Raw genomic sequence first — 16,573 nt, 5'->3', positions numbered from 1 at the left:
CTACTACCTCAATCAAAGCTATGGGCAAAGGGTACAAGGCACGAGGACCCAGCCGATGGCCACTGGTGTCCTACACGCATCTCGCATCATTGGTGGCACAGCTTTGCTCTCAGAGATAACTCCACAGTGAGAGCAACAGCAACATGCACCAGGAACTTTAGTCTTGCCAAGCTCCTATTCCCAGCCTGACTCCCACGGGAGCTGGATCAGAGTTGCAGTCACTATTTTTAATATTAAGGATGCACACAGCTACATCCTGCTTAGCACATACACCACAAAACTGTGCTTGGTTTTGTTGCCGAGCAGTGACATGCGGTCTTTTATAGGGGACATCACTCATTGTAAAGACTTAACTATGCTTTGTTACTTAACGTACAGTCGATCAATGGCCAACTAGACAAAACTAGCTATACAGATGTCCTCCTGTATTGTGAATGATCTCACACATAGAGAGACATGTTTTACTCACAGAGGCAAGACCTTTGCAATGTCATATTGCCTTTTTGTTGCTGTTGCTATTATTTGACTCTACTCTTTCAGTCCACGGTTCAAACTAAAAACGAGCTTCATCCTAATCTGTGTTGCCCACTCTTATAATTTTTTTACTGTCATTTTCACCAGGTTTGTTTTTAGCCTGAGCCCTGGAGCCAGAAATACCTTGATGATTTTTTTTTTTGTTTTAAAAAACCTCAGCTTTCATCAAAAGAAGTCTGATTTCAAGATTTGGGAGGAAAGGCTGAGAAGGCTCAAAAATAAAGAATGAACTCATTATCTATCACTGCTTAAAATCTCATCACTGTTTGGGGTCCAAGAGGGAAAACTTAGATGAAGTTTAGAAATCAGGATGAAGACAATGATTTTAAATATAGGCTTCCTTTTCATTAGAAGCTGGTTTACTCTTTCAGTAATTTTTACAGGTAACTTGCGTCAAGGAAAACTAAGAGGAGAAAAAGCCTTTATGGATAGCTATAAATTTCCCCACTTTTTCTACGATCTTAGTAATCTCTGGCATTTTGTATCTTTGCAGAGTGCTTTTTTTATTCACTTCAAGAGATGGCCTCAGTCAAAACGTAAAAGGGTTACAAGAGGGAAAAGACTTGCACAGCTCCCAGCGTAACTCCCGAAAGAAAACACTCTGAGCTTTGCAGACATGGGCAGAATTAAACTATTAAGAGTGTGTTTTCATCAGAAGAAGGTGCAGAGAGGGAAGACAAAGGAGGTCCTGAATGGGGCTGTCCCCTGCTGTCAGTCTGAGACCGTGGGTCCATGGCAAAGGTTCAAAGGGGGCTGCTGGGCCAAACCAGCCTGGCCGAGGGATGAAGACCATCCACGCAGCTGATGAAGGAAGCCAATAGATCCTAATGGCTCGGGATAAACATTAGAAGTTGCAGCTGGAGAGTGTGCAGCGAGGACTGCTATGGGTAGCTGGGCTATTTTTCTTGCAGTCCTACAATCAGGTTTCCTGAAGAGACGCTAAGATACTAATTATGCAGGCTATATATTTTTGCAATGGTGAATTATATTTTCTCCAAACAATTTTCATGTAAATAAATTCTTCAAACTACATGTCATCAACTGAAGGAGAACTATTAGTGCTCAAAGTGGCCAATGTACATGCATTTACATTTCCATGTGCCTTCTTGGTAGCTACAGAAAATCGCTAAGATTCGACTTTTCTTCTCTAATGTGAAGTGGAGAACCTTTTCTAATCAATATTGTCTTAATTCAGACAACTGCCCTGGTAATTCTGCCTGAATCTGTCCCACCAAGAGAAGCCCACTCCAGTTTTCGGGCTGACTGCTGCTGGGAGACAGGACGCCTAGGCAGCAAAACCCCTTCTGTGCAGCCGGGTGCATGTCTCCAAGATCAATTTTTCATGATGCGGAAAAAAAAGATGAAAACTTCTCTCCTGTGGCTGATCTGATCCTTCATCAGCTCCACTGCCGGCAGCCTTCTCCACGTGCCCCAGACCCCTCCATAAACACCTCTCCGTTCTTACAGTGCTTCTCAGGGGGCTGGGGACACAGCGCAGGCTCTTGTTAAGGGCTCCTTCAGCACAAGTGTCAGAAACGGTACCTTTCTCGCTGCAGGGAAATCTCAGTATCTGCAAGTTCACAGCCCACCGCATTAATTAACGACTCAGCTCCTCATCCTTCCTTCGACAGGAGAGAGGAGGTCCTCCTGCTGTCAACCCCAACTTAAAGACAAGATCCAACTCTAGCTTTTGGGAAGCCTAACTGTGGTTGCTAGGGAGCCCTGGCAGCATTCCCCAAGCTGTGCAGCACTGTCTGGGGTACCGGTGGCCTGGCCTCAGTGGCCGTGACACATGAAGGTCTCTGACCTCTGACGTCTGCCCTGCCACTTGCTGCCTTTTCCTGGAGGCTCATCTAGAGGAGTGACATCCCCCATCTCACACATCTAGCCATGTATTGAACACTGCACACTCTGTTAGACAGGAGGTGAGGTCTGACCTTCCAAGGCAGGAAGGGTGGTGCAACATTGGGTGCTGGGTGTCCCTAGCATGGGCTGTCCAGCCAGCAGCAGCTTGAGATGCGACACGGTGTGAGGTGGGAGGGAGAGTTGGGGGACCCCGTCCCGGTAGGGGTGGCTGGCACTGCTGAAGCAGGGCAGGTGGGTAGCTGAGATCAGCCGGATGTGGTAGTCCTTGCAGGCACAGCCAACTTCAGGACTTCTACTCCAGCCTCTGGCTGGTGCTGCGTAAGAGATCAAATTCACCTGCAGGAACCACGCCAAGGAGCTGCTGCTGCTGACACTGGGAGCTTAAGGGGGTTTCTACACGTACTTCCGTGCTGTCCTTGCAGCCTGCTGTTTATCTTGCCTCTTCCCTGGCTGTGCCCAGATCTTACCTGCTATCTTAATTCTCATCTGTTTTCGCATAAGATACATTTTAGCCCTGCAGCATTGTGCTGCTATGACAACAAGCTTGCACTTCTGCTGCTTTCACACCCTTGTTTTTCTTGTATTAGGACTCTTCCCCTCATCTTACAGCCTTGCTCTAAAGACATGACTTCATGCTTTATTTTCTTTAGCAGAATTCACTATTGGTTCTGTTGACTGTTTCCCTAGACGTGTTTTTACTGTCAGAGCTACCTAGAAAAAGTGGAGACCTACTATACCCATTTCTAGATCCACAGTTGACTGCCTGTGTCCAGGCATTCAGAAGTATCCGAAGTTTTAAAATAAAGGGTACCATGCATGAGCCAGGATCATGACCGACCCGGCTTTTGGCTCTGCTGAACAACCAGAATCTATTTCTACCAGCCTTGAAAATGATGGCTTAAGTGTGTTATGTTTGTACAGAAAATGCAGAAATACCACAGATATGGGAACATAAATATGGTTATTTCCTCCACAAGTTTCCTCACACACAGAAAATAAGTGAGGAAATTTGGGAAGAGCGTAGACACTGCGTGCAGGCACACATGTTAATAGGAACATAATATAATTACAGAGCAGAGGCAGAAAAACCAAACCCCACCAAGTATGAGGTCTACAAAATTTTGAAGCTAAACTATCTTGTTGTGCAGTAATCAGAAGTTATACAGTTCTTAAGTAAATGTATCCTTAAACCTAATTTTACTATTTGCTTGCATGTTCAAATAGACATTTATTCAGCTATCTAAACCTATTGATGGCCAGTTTATATGACAGGGGCAATGTATAAGGACTGTCTGAAAACATGTAGTTAGGAGAGAGTTCTTTAAAAAAATAAACCCGCACCTACAGATTTTCATATAGGCAAACTGCAAATGCAGTCCCCTTCAGCAAGGCATGTTACATTTTATTTTCTCTTAATCTTTGCGTTTTGTCACCTTAATTAGAGTTTTCGCTAAAAAAAATAAAAAAAAATTAGTACTCTGTTCTTGTTATAAACACAATAACTTAAGTGGGAGAAAGGATATCCCTCTGCGAAAAAAATAAACCTTTCACTGGGGAAAAAAAAAAAAAGATGGTCTTTTGTAGTATAATGCAGTTAATTCACTGTAAGTACAGAGGAATGAACAGGCTCAGAAGGATGGGTGTCTCCAGTTCTGGCTAAATTAGAATATATTTTCTACCATTCAAAAATCTGGCTAGGTCTGTGTTTCCAGGGAGTCTGTATGCCTTCAACCTACCAAGTTTCTAGCGGCAAGTGGAAATACCACCATGAAATGGTAGGGGGCTGCTCTAACACTATTTTTAGGCAGAATGCTAGGCTTAAATATTTGTGCAGACTTTATATAATCATATGAAGTTATGCATATGGTCCACACAAAATATCCTAATTATCTTTGTTTCTCCAAGCACTTCTTAGAAATACAGGGGTAAAAACACACTTCAGTTAGGTGTTTTTACTTCCTCCCTCTTTCATGAGATCTTCAGAAAGAAAGGTCTTGCAGACTGACAGCAAAGGGAGACAGTGCCCTGTCCTCAGCCATAGGGTAGGTACAGCAGTGAGTGAAATTTCATTATTGTCCTCCCGGAGTATTTCAGCCCAAGGATGCATCTCCTGTACATTTGAGACTCTACCAAGGCTTTTTGTTGGATTATCTATTAAAAGCCAGAGATTCAGGATATGTTTAGGTCTCTCCCTTTCTTCAGCAAACAACTATGCTAGCTAGAAATGCGACTTTGGGATGGCAGGCCTCGAATGGTTTAAGCATTTATGGGGAGTCATGAGAACTATGAATGGAGATTTATACAAATATAAAAAAGAAAAGACTACTTGACATTATCTTCAAGTCAAAACTATTATATAAGGCAGCCACACACCTCCCTGCTAATAAGCAGGGAGATCTTGTGTGGAGCAGCTTGTACTTTCAGCAAGACCTGCCACTGTCATGTGAACAGCCAGTGTCGTGCTGGCAGATGCACACTGTCAGCGGGGAGTCCTACGGAAGCTCCTGCTCTGGGAGTGCCGCTTGAGAACTGCGCCAGAGACAGTCCTGAGGCTGAGCCCTTCCCTAAGTCTCTTCCCAGCCAAGAGGGTATCGTGCAGTAGGGGTAACAGTGAGTTTCTCGGACTGTTAATGTGCCCACTAGGAATTGCACTAAGCCAACCAGAGTATTTTAGAGGTGCCAGTAAAGCAGTTATTTCATTATCTAATTAATTGATTAGGACACAGAGTGATTAACTTTTGACAGTACCGGAGTACCAGCTACGTTTCAATTTCAACTGCTCAGTCCCCAAAAACTTTGCATCCCTTTACTAAGGGGATAATAATGGAACCCGACTTCTTCCTCTGCCGAAACCAGAGGAACCCTTCTCCTTTCCTTGCCATCTGACCAGGGTAGCTGTAGCAGTTGATGGCTCATGCCCTTCCCTCCTTGGCTGATGAGGTGTGATATGGCAGGTAAGGAAACTGAGAAGTGCTGCAAGAGCAGCTGGTGCCTGCCTGGGGTAATAATCCTCCTGGGTCTCCAATCCTCCTGCTAGTGGGTGGAGATGCAGCGACAACCATGCAGGAAGAGCCAATGACCAACCCGATGCCTCTTTCTAAAGCAAAACCTTTCCCTTAGGGAGGTCATCCTTCACCAGAAATGGAACCATAAGCAAATGCTGCCATATAGGTTCTCTGCCCTGACTGTGCCTACACAGCACCCTTTTCAGGAATGCAGGTGGGATTAATCCACGGTGTCACCCAGGACACTTATTTACAAGCACAGCATTTTGTGTTGGTTGGCTCTGGACTGGGGCTGCGAGGTTAATTTCAGAGGCCTTTGCTCTCTTCTCTCTTCCATGCAAGTGGCTATATACAGGAAAACCTTGATAGCCACCTTTCCCTTTCCCCTTCCTTTGGTGAGCCTGGTTGACAGAAAATGATGCAGCCCTACATCACCACGGATATAAGAATATTGGGAGGCAGGAACCCTCCTTCCTGTTTTGCTGTGCTTTGACCCACAGGGCCATCCACAGGGTTGCATAGGCAGCTGCCTGAGCCTGGCTCTGCCCACAAACAGAGGAATAATTAGGACAAAGGACATAATCTATTCTGCATGTAACATACCGGAATTAATTAGACAAGTAGAGTTGGAAATAACGCATCAAATGTGCATGACAATGTCAGATTAACTGTGAGTAAATAGTTAAATGGCAACAGTGTTCATTATCTCAGTACATAAAAAATAATAATCTTGTTGACAAATTCTGTCTACTAAAATTGAGGCAGAGTTAAATACTGACAGAACTTTCTAAGTTATAGCTCTTTTGCTGATGTGATAAATCTCATGCAGAAGTTTGCTTGTGGAAAGATTCTGAGTACCATTTATTTGTGTGTCACTATGCTATTGATAAAACTACAGATCTCTAGAGAAAGCAGTACAGAGAAAAAAAATCCATTATCGTTATTGTCCTATGACTGAGTAAATGTGCACATACTGGATGTGAATGCAATTCCTGGTACAAGAAAATGAAGGAATGAAAATCATCTCTCTGGAGTTTTCTCGTTTGCCAGTAACATTCATATTACTGTACTAAGTGAGTCGATGCTCATTAAATCTGTTTGCTGATTACCGTTGGGTAATATGCCAACACTAAAAAAAAGGAAAACATAAGATACTGAGTGGCTCTGTACTGTAGTTCTGTATGTGGCTACAGTGGAAATAAAATATAAATGAATCCACTTATAAACAGTTAGTTCCTTGTTAAGGGAAGAGTGAGGTCTCCCCAAAGCCTCTTGCAATAGGTATCTGCATTTATTTTCTCATTTTAGAAGAGACACTCCCCGAAGCTATTAAAAAGAATTAACATTTGCTTTTGTATGGGCTGACAGTTTGACATTCGGGGGGGGGAAAAAAAAAGGCAATGCTGAGTCTCCAGGGTTTCCACAAGGCAACGGTGAAAACGTGCAGGATGGAGCTAGCCACACCTCTCGTTATTTGCAAACGTTCCTTCCCTTTTTCTTTGGTGAACTTGACCCTCCTAAGGTACATCTTTTTTTTTCTCCCTGTAGTTTACAGAGTACCGGCTTCAAGAAATGCAGATTTCCGACATGTTATGACATACAGTACGGTGAGATGTCCTGTTCGATTGCGACTCGCACGCTCCGTGCCGCTCAAGTGACAGAGAAAGATGCTGCCCGCTCTAACTTGAACCGGCAGCACAAGCTGCACCGTGCCTGGATTTTTTCCTTCATCTACGAAACCAGCATTTTCTATGATGGTGGGTTGGGAGCGAGGAGGGGAGAAAAAAAAATACTCCCCGCTAAAAATAACCAGATGAGTTATATCATTTGCCTTCACGAGCCGTGAGAAGGAGGTTTTGTGCTACCCCTCTCCAGGCACAAGTGCAGTCCCAGGCGCAGCAGCAGCCCCCGAAAGCATTCTCGGCGGCTCGATTGGTACCCAACTGCTTTTGAAGTTTGAGTTCATCAAAGCCCGCCTCGCCTTAACTCGGGAGCACGACTGCAAGGCGAGCACAGAGGTACCAAAAAAGGGTTTTAAGCAAGCAGCCCGTCCTTCTCGCTCACGCAGAGCAAATAAAACCGATAGAGGGAAGAAAGAAAAAGACTAAAACGATAAGAAAAGAGGATGGAGGGGGGAAGGCAGCGGATCCCGCGGCGCTGGCAGGGACCGCGGCGGGCAGGCATCCCAACTGTTGCAGGGAGGTGACCGGGAAGCTGCGGTGGCAGCGCGGGTGGCGGCAGGAGCACGGGCGGGTCCGTGCGGGGAGCGGGACGCGGTTACCTTGAGGATGAGATCGGTGTGATGCTGGTCCAGCATGTTGGCCTTGCGGAAGGAGGTGATGATCACCCTGCCGTACCTCCCCGGCGTCTGCAGGTCGGAGTAGAGCCGGTGCTTGGAGCGGTTCACCGGGAAGAGGCTGTCCACCAGGTTCCTCTCGATCTTGGCCAGGCTGTGCGTGGGAGCCAGGAGGTGCTCCACGCTCTCCTCCACCTGGTAGCGGCTGAAGCTGGCGCCCAGCAGGATGGAGATGAGCACGGGCGCCGAGGCGAAGAACACCGGGTGGCTGGCGACGAAGTGGCCGAGCCGGGAGAAGGACGTCCCCAGCCCCCTGTGCAAGACCTGCCGCAACATCCTAGTGCGGAGGGCGCGCAGGAGAGCGAGCGCCGCGCCGGGGCCCCCGCAGCTCCCCCACGGCCCCCGCAAGACCATGGGGCAGCCCCGCCGGGCGCGGCTGCGGCTGCGGGTGCCCGGGGGCGCGGATGCGAACCCGCCCGCCTCCGGGCGTGCGACCGTCCTCCTCCTCCTCCTCCCGCAGCGCCGCCGTGCCCGAGAGGAGTTTTTCCCAGCCCCTCGCCGCCTCGCTCGCCCAACCCGCCGCGGGGGGCAGCCCCGCCGCCGCGGGAAAGGGCAGGGGCCGCTCCCCGCCGCGGAGCTGCGCGCAGACTGCTGACTAATCCCCCCGCTGGCCGCGGCGGGCGAGGAGGGGGCGGGCGCGCAAAGCCCTTCCCCGGCGCCCCCCGCCGCCGGCGCCCTCCGCCCAAGGGGCGCGGGGGCCACGCCGGGCGGCGCCTTAGCACGGGGCGGCGGGGCGCAGCGCCGCGCCTCCCGCCGGGGCCGCCCCGCGGCAGCCGCGCTCGGGACGCCCCGCCCCGCCCGGCTCCGCCCGCCCCGCCGCGTCCCCGCCCCGCTCGGGACACCGCCTGCGCGCCCCGGTGGGTGTCGTGGTGGTGGCGGCGGCGGTGGTGGCGGTCTGAGGGGTTTGGCTCGGGGACGCGGCGGCGCGAAGGTCTGCGCGCTCCCCCCACGGGGTGCGAAGCGCGTCCCGCGATGCCCAACGGCGCGGAGCCTCCGGGGTGTGCGGGGAGAGCGCCCCCCGCCCCGCCCGCTTCGCTGCCCCCCGGCGTCGCCCCCGGCTGCTCGCCCCTAAGCCGGGGCCGTGGCGGGGTGCCGCATCGCCGGCCGCGTGTGTGTGGGAGCGCTGCCCACCTGCGCGCGGGTGCGCCCCGTCCCGCCATCGCGGAGCAGCGGCCTCGCTCTTCAGCGGTGGTAGAAATGAAATAGCGGGAACAAAGCAGAAAGGGTCGGTGTGGGTCGTGTGGGCTCCGGCTGGCGGCACATCGGGCGCAGCGGTTGCTGCCGCTGTCAGCCGGCCCTGGCTGTTGTTTCTCAAACCAAAGGTGTCGGTATTAGGAGTCCGGTTGCTACCACCCAGGCTGGTGGTTTTACAGATGGGCGGAAAAGTTGTTTCTCTCTGACAGCTGTTACACCTGTTGCTGCGTGAAACGTCAGCAGCTCTCTGTTTTGGTTATCGATAGTCTGACAGTCATCCTTCCTTTCGCATTTCAGCGGTGTCTGACCTAAGCTAATGTTTTGCCATGGACGCTCCGTGCAGAAAACCTCCTTGACATCATTCCAGTCTCATCACTCACAGCTAGGACACACGGCTCGAATGCTAAACTCTTTTCCGTGTTTCGCTGCTTCTAATGTGGCGAGTGGATGATTCTAATGTGGCGAGCAGTGCCAAGGTATGTCCGGTAAGGTCCCCTGGTTCTCTCAGGGTTTCCACCTGATTCCAGGAAATGTTCCAGGCAGTACTTTGCCTGCAGGGCCAGCATCTGAACTGCCCAAGCCGGGGAAGCTGGAGTTTGTAACATAATCTTCCCTGCTTGGTTCTGCTCCCATGGACATGGGTCCCCACTGCTTATATCGGTCCTAGAGCAGTTCAAGAAAAAAGAATTAATTTGAATATAGTTTGAAAAAAAACTTAAAGATGGAAATAGAAGCAGGAGCACAGACGTGGGACAGGACTGGACCCAAGTCTGGGTGAAGTCTGGTATCTTGTCTCCCAGTCCAGTGCTCTCTCCTTGCTGCCCATCCCCAGCTGTATGCAGCTCATGGCTCAGGCTTAGTCCCGTTATTGTATATTAGGGGGAAACACCAGGATATGCCTAGCACTTTATGTCATCAGCAACAAGTAAAGAGCTTTTGTCATAGCTGCTGACAGTATCATCTGTGTTGATAGGTTTTCTTTGGGTCTCCATTAAAAATGCTTTATCGTTATTAAAAATGAAAGGGATTACTAATAATTTCACTAACCATCCAGTGGCTGATCCACAGTTCTCCAGAATGCCTCAAGTAGATTAGTTTGAGGTCCTGACTTTCAGCCCAGTTCTCAGCACATTAACATTAAGCTACAGGTGACCCTGGGAACAACAGATACATTTTGTGGGGGCAGAGAGGAGGAAACTTGATGTTATCAGCAGTTCTGCTGGATGTTCCGCTGTCTTCCGTGACCACTGTCTTTTAATGCCTGTTGTAGCCAGTATCAGATGGCACCGTTAGCTGTGGTGAAAGTATCTTTCCACAGGTAGTCATGGGTTTTCACCTCACAAAATCCTGCCTCCCTTTGGCCCAGGGAATTGCCCTGCCTTTGACTCCCATAGAAGAGGGACGTACAGGGGTGGATGTGAAGCAGTTTGACATGTGCTGCTGGATATACATCTCAGCTGTGCGTGCTGTAACTGTGCTGAGTGAGAATGCTACAATGCCACGAGTATATTGTTGATGTTACCAAACCAGAGGGGAAACCTGAGTACTCCTGACTCTGTAGACAGTGAAATCGCCTTGTTACTGACCGTCACTGCTCTGGCACTCCAAAAAATGCCATCAAGATATGCCCTATGGTAATGTGGTTGTCAGGAGCAGAGCAGCTGGAGGCCTCCCACAGTACTCTGTGAGGAGCAAAGCACAGTTGAGCTCTTGCTTGTGTTGTAGGGGAAGGCTCCAGTGACTGGAGCTCTTGCCAGTAGCACATACTGGGCAGTGTGCTCTAATCTGCTAAGCATTAACCTGCTCTGCCTGCCTTTTGGAGGAAATGGAAGGATAGGATTTCTATCACATATACGTGCTACTCTGCTACAGCTTTGAATGGTGCTTTACGAAATAGATAATGATGTCTCATTGCTCTCTAGAGTTTCCAAAGTAAATTAAGAAAAGAACGATGGGAAGAGATGACCATACAAAGAGGTGCAGATGCTGGAAAGAGGGATAATGAGGAAGAGGACAATATGATTATGTCCTTTCAAAGCAAACGCCTCAGGGCAGCTACTTTTGGGGACAGAGTGTAAAAGGAAGATGGGGAAGACATGACTCACAAAGACAGCATCTGCACAGGGTTCAAGTCTGCTCTCAAGAGCAGATCTGTCCACTATGAAACAGTTGTTGATTCTGATATCTGTGCAAAGAGGCTGCCTGGACCCGTGCTCAGGAGCTATGTCGAGGCCAAAGAGGTCCTGTGGCTTAGCGTGAGGCCATGCTGTTGTTCCCAGGGTCTGCAAGGCGTGGATAGGTCAAGGACCTTACAGCCCAAGCCACGTGGCTTTAGCTCTTTGCGAGCATGAGCAGGATGCTTTGAACATCCAGAAATTAGCATCTCTATGCACCTGCTCAAATCTTGTTGTGATGGCAAGTTTTAAAACTAATGTGAGAGGAAGAAGTGGACAAGGTTTTATTTAAAAAAACCCTCTTCCTCCTACCTCCCCAAAAGGGGTCCAATGAAAGAGAAAAGTGAGAGAGGAGTGTTGGAGGAGGGGATTCCTGATGAGTAACTTCAGATGAGTGAAGAGGGCCTAAGGGAAAGGAAAGGTGGCAGGAGCAGCTGGGATGGCTGTGGGAGGTATGCAGAGAATGAGGATTTTGCATTATTTAGTTAGGCATGAAGAACCAGAGAAGATATTTTAGGTGTGCAGGGGATTTAGTGCTGCGAATGGGGAATGATTTTTGCAACTGAGCACTGAGCAATGTGTGATGCAGGTTCCAGCTGGAGCTTGGAGAGAATGAGGTTACCCACAGGGAGGAGATGGGTTGTGAAGACCTTTTTTTTTTTAAAGGGAACTAAAAGGAAAATTTTTGAGGCAAGTTTAATAATTATGGCTAGATTCTTGAGGGATGATAATCCTTTTTTTACTGAAGTTCTCTGTATTATGCTGATTTACACATGCTGAAAGTCTGGCTAGTGATGTGAAAAGACATTGTGCTTTGTGCCAAGGGATCAAAAAGATGTGTAGCCAGCCCAGGGTGGCTGGGGAGAGCAGTAGCTCTTATTGTATCACCCGACAGAGCTCCGCTCTGTATTACTTGGCCTTAGGTCTGGGACCTGGGCCAGTGCCAATTGAGTTGGTGAGGGCACAGACAATGTTAATGATAAAGCTAATCTCCCATTGCTGATTGGTGAGGGAACCTCATAACTTGTAGCTTTTGTCCATTTGCAGTTAACAGAAAAGCGAAACAGAAGGAAGCCATCTCTTATTTCCAGCCTGGGCCCCGTCACAGTGGGAAGATTACCCAAAAGTATCACCCTTTTAATGAGTAGAAGCAGAACTTCTCCCACAAGGATGGTGATTTGCTTATACTGAAAAGGATTTTCTAGAAGTAACTGTGGGAAATTGTCTCAGTGCAGTTAATGATTTATAGTTAATCAATGAAACTGTTCACTTTTCTCTTTTTGTTTCCTCAGTCCCGCCTTGTCTTGGCTGGCACCAGAGTGAGGCATCATGAGCAGGAACAGCATGAGATTAGTTGAGAATCCTAAAACTAAGGTGACTTTAAACTCTGCAACTAGAGAAAGCAGAAATGAAACAGAGGATCAAAACAGAATTTTTAGCATGTGTGATCTTTCTCAGAACAAGTTGTTTAGGGCATGAAGGATGGGACTATCTGAACAGTGGCTGCCTTCTTAACCCAATGTACGAACCATGAAGCAATACCTGGCCAAGGGATGGCTACACACTTTGCAATCTGTATCCACAAATTTCACTGCTGGAATTCAAGATGGCTGATTTCTTACCTCCTGAAACAGGCCACTGACAAAATCAATTGTGTTGAAATTTTTCCTTCAGCATGTGTAAGCCCCTAGTGTTCACCAAACAGAATGGAAGAGAGAGGTAAAGATGAAGAAAAGCTGTGGCTGTGCGCAGGCTTTGGCGTTGCACTCGCTCCCCAGTGCCCTGACATTCTGCCACCCGTGACAGGACGTGCATAGTCTAATTGGACTTGCTAATGCAGATCTTAGGAAAAGTCACAGGAACTGGAATATCTTTTTGCATCAGGTAAAAAGAAAGATATCCTCCCTCCTGCTCCTGCATGACAACATCTTTTTTGCAGCCTGTCATGTAAAATGCAAATACGTAAATGCTGGCCCGTTCCACCTTCTGGAAACAGAGATATATAAAAAGAATGTAAATCACCTCAAAATACTTTGACAGCTGGCACCTGATTCTTTACCGAGTGCCCTGATGGTCACTCTTCGGCAGCTCTTTGCTGATTCATGAGGTCTGCTAAGAGAAAGCATGTGTGACTTATCTTTTATAGAGCATAATAAAAAGAGGGAAGTGCCCTGTGTGGCTGGAACTGCAGTTCTGTGGTCTGTCTCTGAGATGCTCCATTAGCCTGCTGCTGGCAGTGATGACACAAAAATTGGAGATCCCCGATTGTACCATTAACATGAACAGATTGAAAAAACAAACTGGAATGTAACAGGGAGCCGATGCTTTTTTTTCTCTGCTTGAATGGAAGATCAGCAGAGGGGAACGATGGTTCTGTTCCCTCGCATATTGGCATAGTCTGCACAAAAACACAGCGCTGCTTTTATTAGGGTTCTCCCATCTTATATAAGATCTAGATTTACTTCTTGAACTGAAGGCTTTGAACTATCAGTCTCTGCCTATATTTTTGGCTAGGCCATCCAATAATTGTGATTGACAAGATTATCAATCATGTCCTCTCATCTGTTTGTTTTAAAACAGTGACTGCTGACACTTCTGTCACAGCCCTAGGGAAGGGTCTTTCCTTCGCCGTAAGAAATAACGGCCTGAAAAAAACCCTCCTTCTTTGTAGAAAGATGGATTAAGTTTTTATTTTGAAATGCAGTCTAAATGGTCCCAATGTACTGAAATGTTACAGCTAATATAAGCAGACGAGTCAATTTACAGCTTTCATACTACATTTTAAAAAAAACAAAACAAGCAGACAAGACAGCACAATAAATCTGCCTGGTGTCTCAGTCTTGTTGTTAATTGAATTCAGTTGTATCAGATAACAGGATGATGCAACTTCCTAAAAAAATAGGAAATGCACAAATTTTGTCAAGATCATGAATTTGTCCAAAGAAGTACAGGATACACTTAAACAATATATTGCTTGTAAAAAAAAAAAGTCTGTGAGCCAATGAAGAAGCATAATTGTGTATGTGCTATTCTGCATACAGAATACAAAGTTCTTAATAGAATAACCCTGATGATACTACAAAAATAATTATATTATTCAGGATTAAAGGGAGCAAAAGAAAAAGAGGTATAATTTGTGGATAAATTCCTTTGGAAAAATAGGAATTTATAATTTAACTGTCATAGTTAAATGTATAAAATGCAAGGCTTCTTTGCTTTAAGAGTAAAGCACTGCTTTAAGAGGCAAACTAGTGTTAGCATAAAAAAATCCATTAACTGGGAGTTTAGTAAATATGTCTGGAGACACTGAGATTTTGGCAGAGTGTAACTCCTAGAATAGTATGAATAGGTTTTTTTCTGTTTACGTGTCTTTGTGCAAAGCTGGGCAAAACAAGTAACTTGCAAGTGAAAGCAGAAGAAAATACATGAAGCTATTGAAATAAGTTAGCATCTCATTTGAAGCTTAGGAATAAATGCATACATATGCACCCATATATACAGATATATTTGTGAATGCACACACATACACTGTGTGCATATATGGCATGTGTAATTGCTTATATATATATTTACATAGAGAGGCTTAAATGAAAGAAAGAGACACTTGAGTCAGTTACTAGCAAGACTTTCTAATAGTAACATCTTTCTAATATTAATGTGGAACCCTAGGGTCACCTGGAAAGGGTGTAGGCTTTCCGATATTGGAGGATTTTAAAACCATCCTGGATTAATGTATAAGATGTGATAAAAATATTGCTAATCCCACTTTGGGGTAGAAAAATGGACCAGGTGCCCTTGAGATCTCTGTCAGACAGCGCTATAAAAAAATAGTCTCTGATTTGCAAATGCAGAAACACTCATTACTGCACACAAAGGACAGCTCCTCCCTTGCTCTACAAGAACAGAAAACATGAGCTCGGTGGTAGTTCCGGGCACAGCAGCCAAACTGCGTTGACAGGGCTGATCAGCGACTTTCTGCCCTACCTGACTGCTTCACGTTCTGACTTATGTCTGCTTTATAGCCTTTGGCTAGGCTTTGTGTCTCTAAAGCTGTTAGTGAAGACAATTATCTAAATATAAATTACAGATGTACAGCTTTGGGACAGCACACTGACTCAGAATCGTCTTCGTACTGCTCTGTCACGTTCTTCCACCTGCATCTAGAGTGCACGTTGAGTCATATTGACAGTGTAGTTGGCTATAAAGTAAGAGACCTTCAGTAAAGGACATTTTTTGAAAAAAGAAACTTAATTTTTCTCCAGTCTTTCAGAATGTGTACATGAACTGGTGTCAAACTAACTAGGTTTTGCATTATTTACAAGATGCATCATAGATAATGGACCAGGGACTGAAAAGCTACAGGAATCAGGTTCTACAACTGCTGTATGGTTACAGTCAACTCGCTGTTAATCTCCTCTTGCCTCAGTTTCCTCACCTTTAAAACCAGGGTGAGAAAGGTTGTCTGCCTCTCACAGGTAGTGGAATGAGCAATTTAACAGCACTTAGGAAATACAGAACGATATACCAGTGTGGAGTTGTATTCAGACCAGATCATTCTTCATGTTATGCTTTGTCAATTGTTATTAAATGTCAAAATGAGCCAAGTAATACAACGACAAGTAAAGGAGAAGGGAGTTTTTATCGCTCTTTAACCAGACCACTGTCAGCTTCCCACAAAAATATGGATCCCATATGGTCATTGTCACAGCCCTGTCCCAGTGCTTTCTCAATGTACAGCAGGCAATTGCATTGGGTATGTGCTTGCCAAGAGTTTGGATATGCCTCCACGCTGTTTCTCTGCTGTGCCTTGAGCTGCTCCTGTCCTTTCTGTCTGTCTCAAACATATCTTTCCCCTGCATTGCTCTAAGTGCCCGTGAATGAAGTCAGGGACTCACTAGATTCAGGAGAAAATAGCATAAGAGGACCAATTAGGATCTTTAAGCATCAAAACAAACAAACAAACTGAAATAGCTACATTATTTTAAGGCAGGGTATTGGCCATTCACACATACCTTATGTTACATGTGATCACAAAAATGTATCACACTCATATTTGAATAACCCTTAACAATGTCCCGTTACTTGTATACCCCATGTTGCCGTATAAAGAACGTGCAGGACAATAGCTGAGATTTCTTCAAGGACAGTGTTTAGGGTAAGACAACAGTCTGCCTGGTTTTATTTTTAAGCACTAAAAACCTCCCATGACGAAGCATGGAATGTATAATGCTGGAAGAAACCCACTGCAGTAAGTCACAGGTGTACATTTTGTGAGCAGGTGAAATGCGCACAGCATTTGATAGAGAGCACTTATTCTTAAGGCATACATTTTGAGTTCAGAAGCATTAGATATTTAAGCAGGTGTGTATTCAGAGTAAGAAAACATCAGGTTCCTTTTTCTCTCACATGCTTTTCATAGAAGTGGCTTGATTTCCCAATTGTTG

The 16,573-nt window shown here is 46.3% G+C and overlaps 1 protein-coding gene across 1 annotated transcript in view; it reads right to left on the bottom strand.

Annotated features, from left to right (window-relative positions):
* PTCHD1 (patched domain containing 1) overlaps positions 1-8,505 on the bottom strand; it is a 46,514-nt gene extending 38,009 nt beyond the window's left edge. Inside the window, exon 1 of the mRNA XM_009561080.2 lies at positions 7,687-8,505. Within this exon, the coding sequence (XP_009559375.2) occupies positions 7,687-8,115 (429 nt within the window). The 5' untranslated portion in view covers positions 8,116-8,505. The remainder of the gene's footprint in view (positions 1-7,686) is intronic.
* Positions 8,506-16,573: the final 8,068 nt, after the last annotated feature.

This window comes from Cuculus canorus, chromosome 1 (assembly GCF_017976375.1).
Source record: "Cuculus canorus isolate bCucCan1 chromosome 1, bCucCan1.pri, whole genome shotgun sequence".
Lineage (NCBI taxonomy): Eukaryota > Metazoa > Chordata > Aves > Cuculiformes > Cuculidae > Cuculus > Cuculus canorus.
This window is presented reverse-complemented; position numbering and strand designations above follow the sequence as displayed.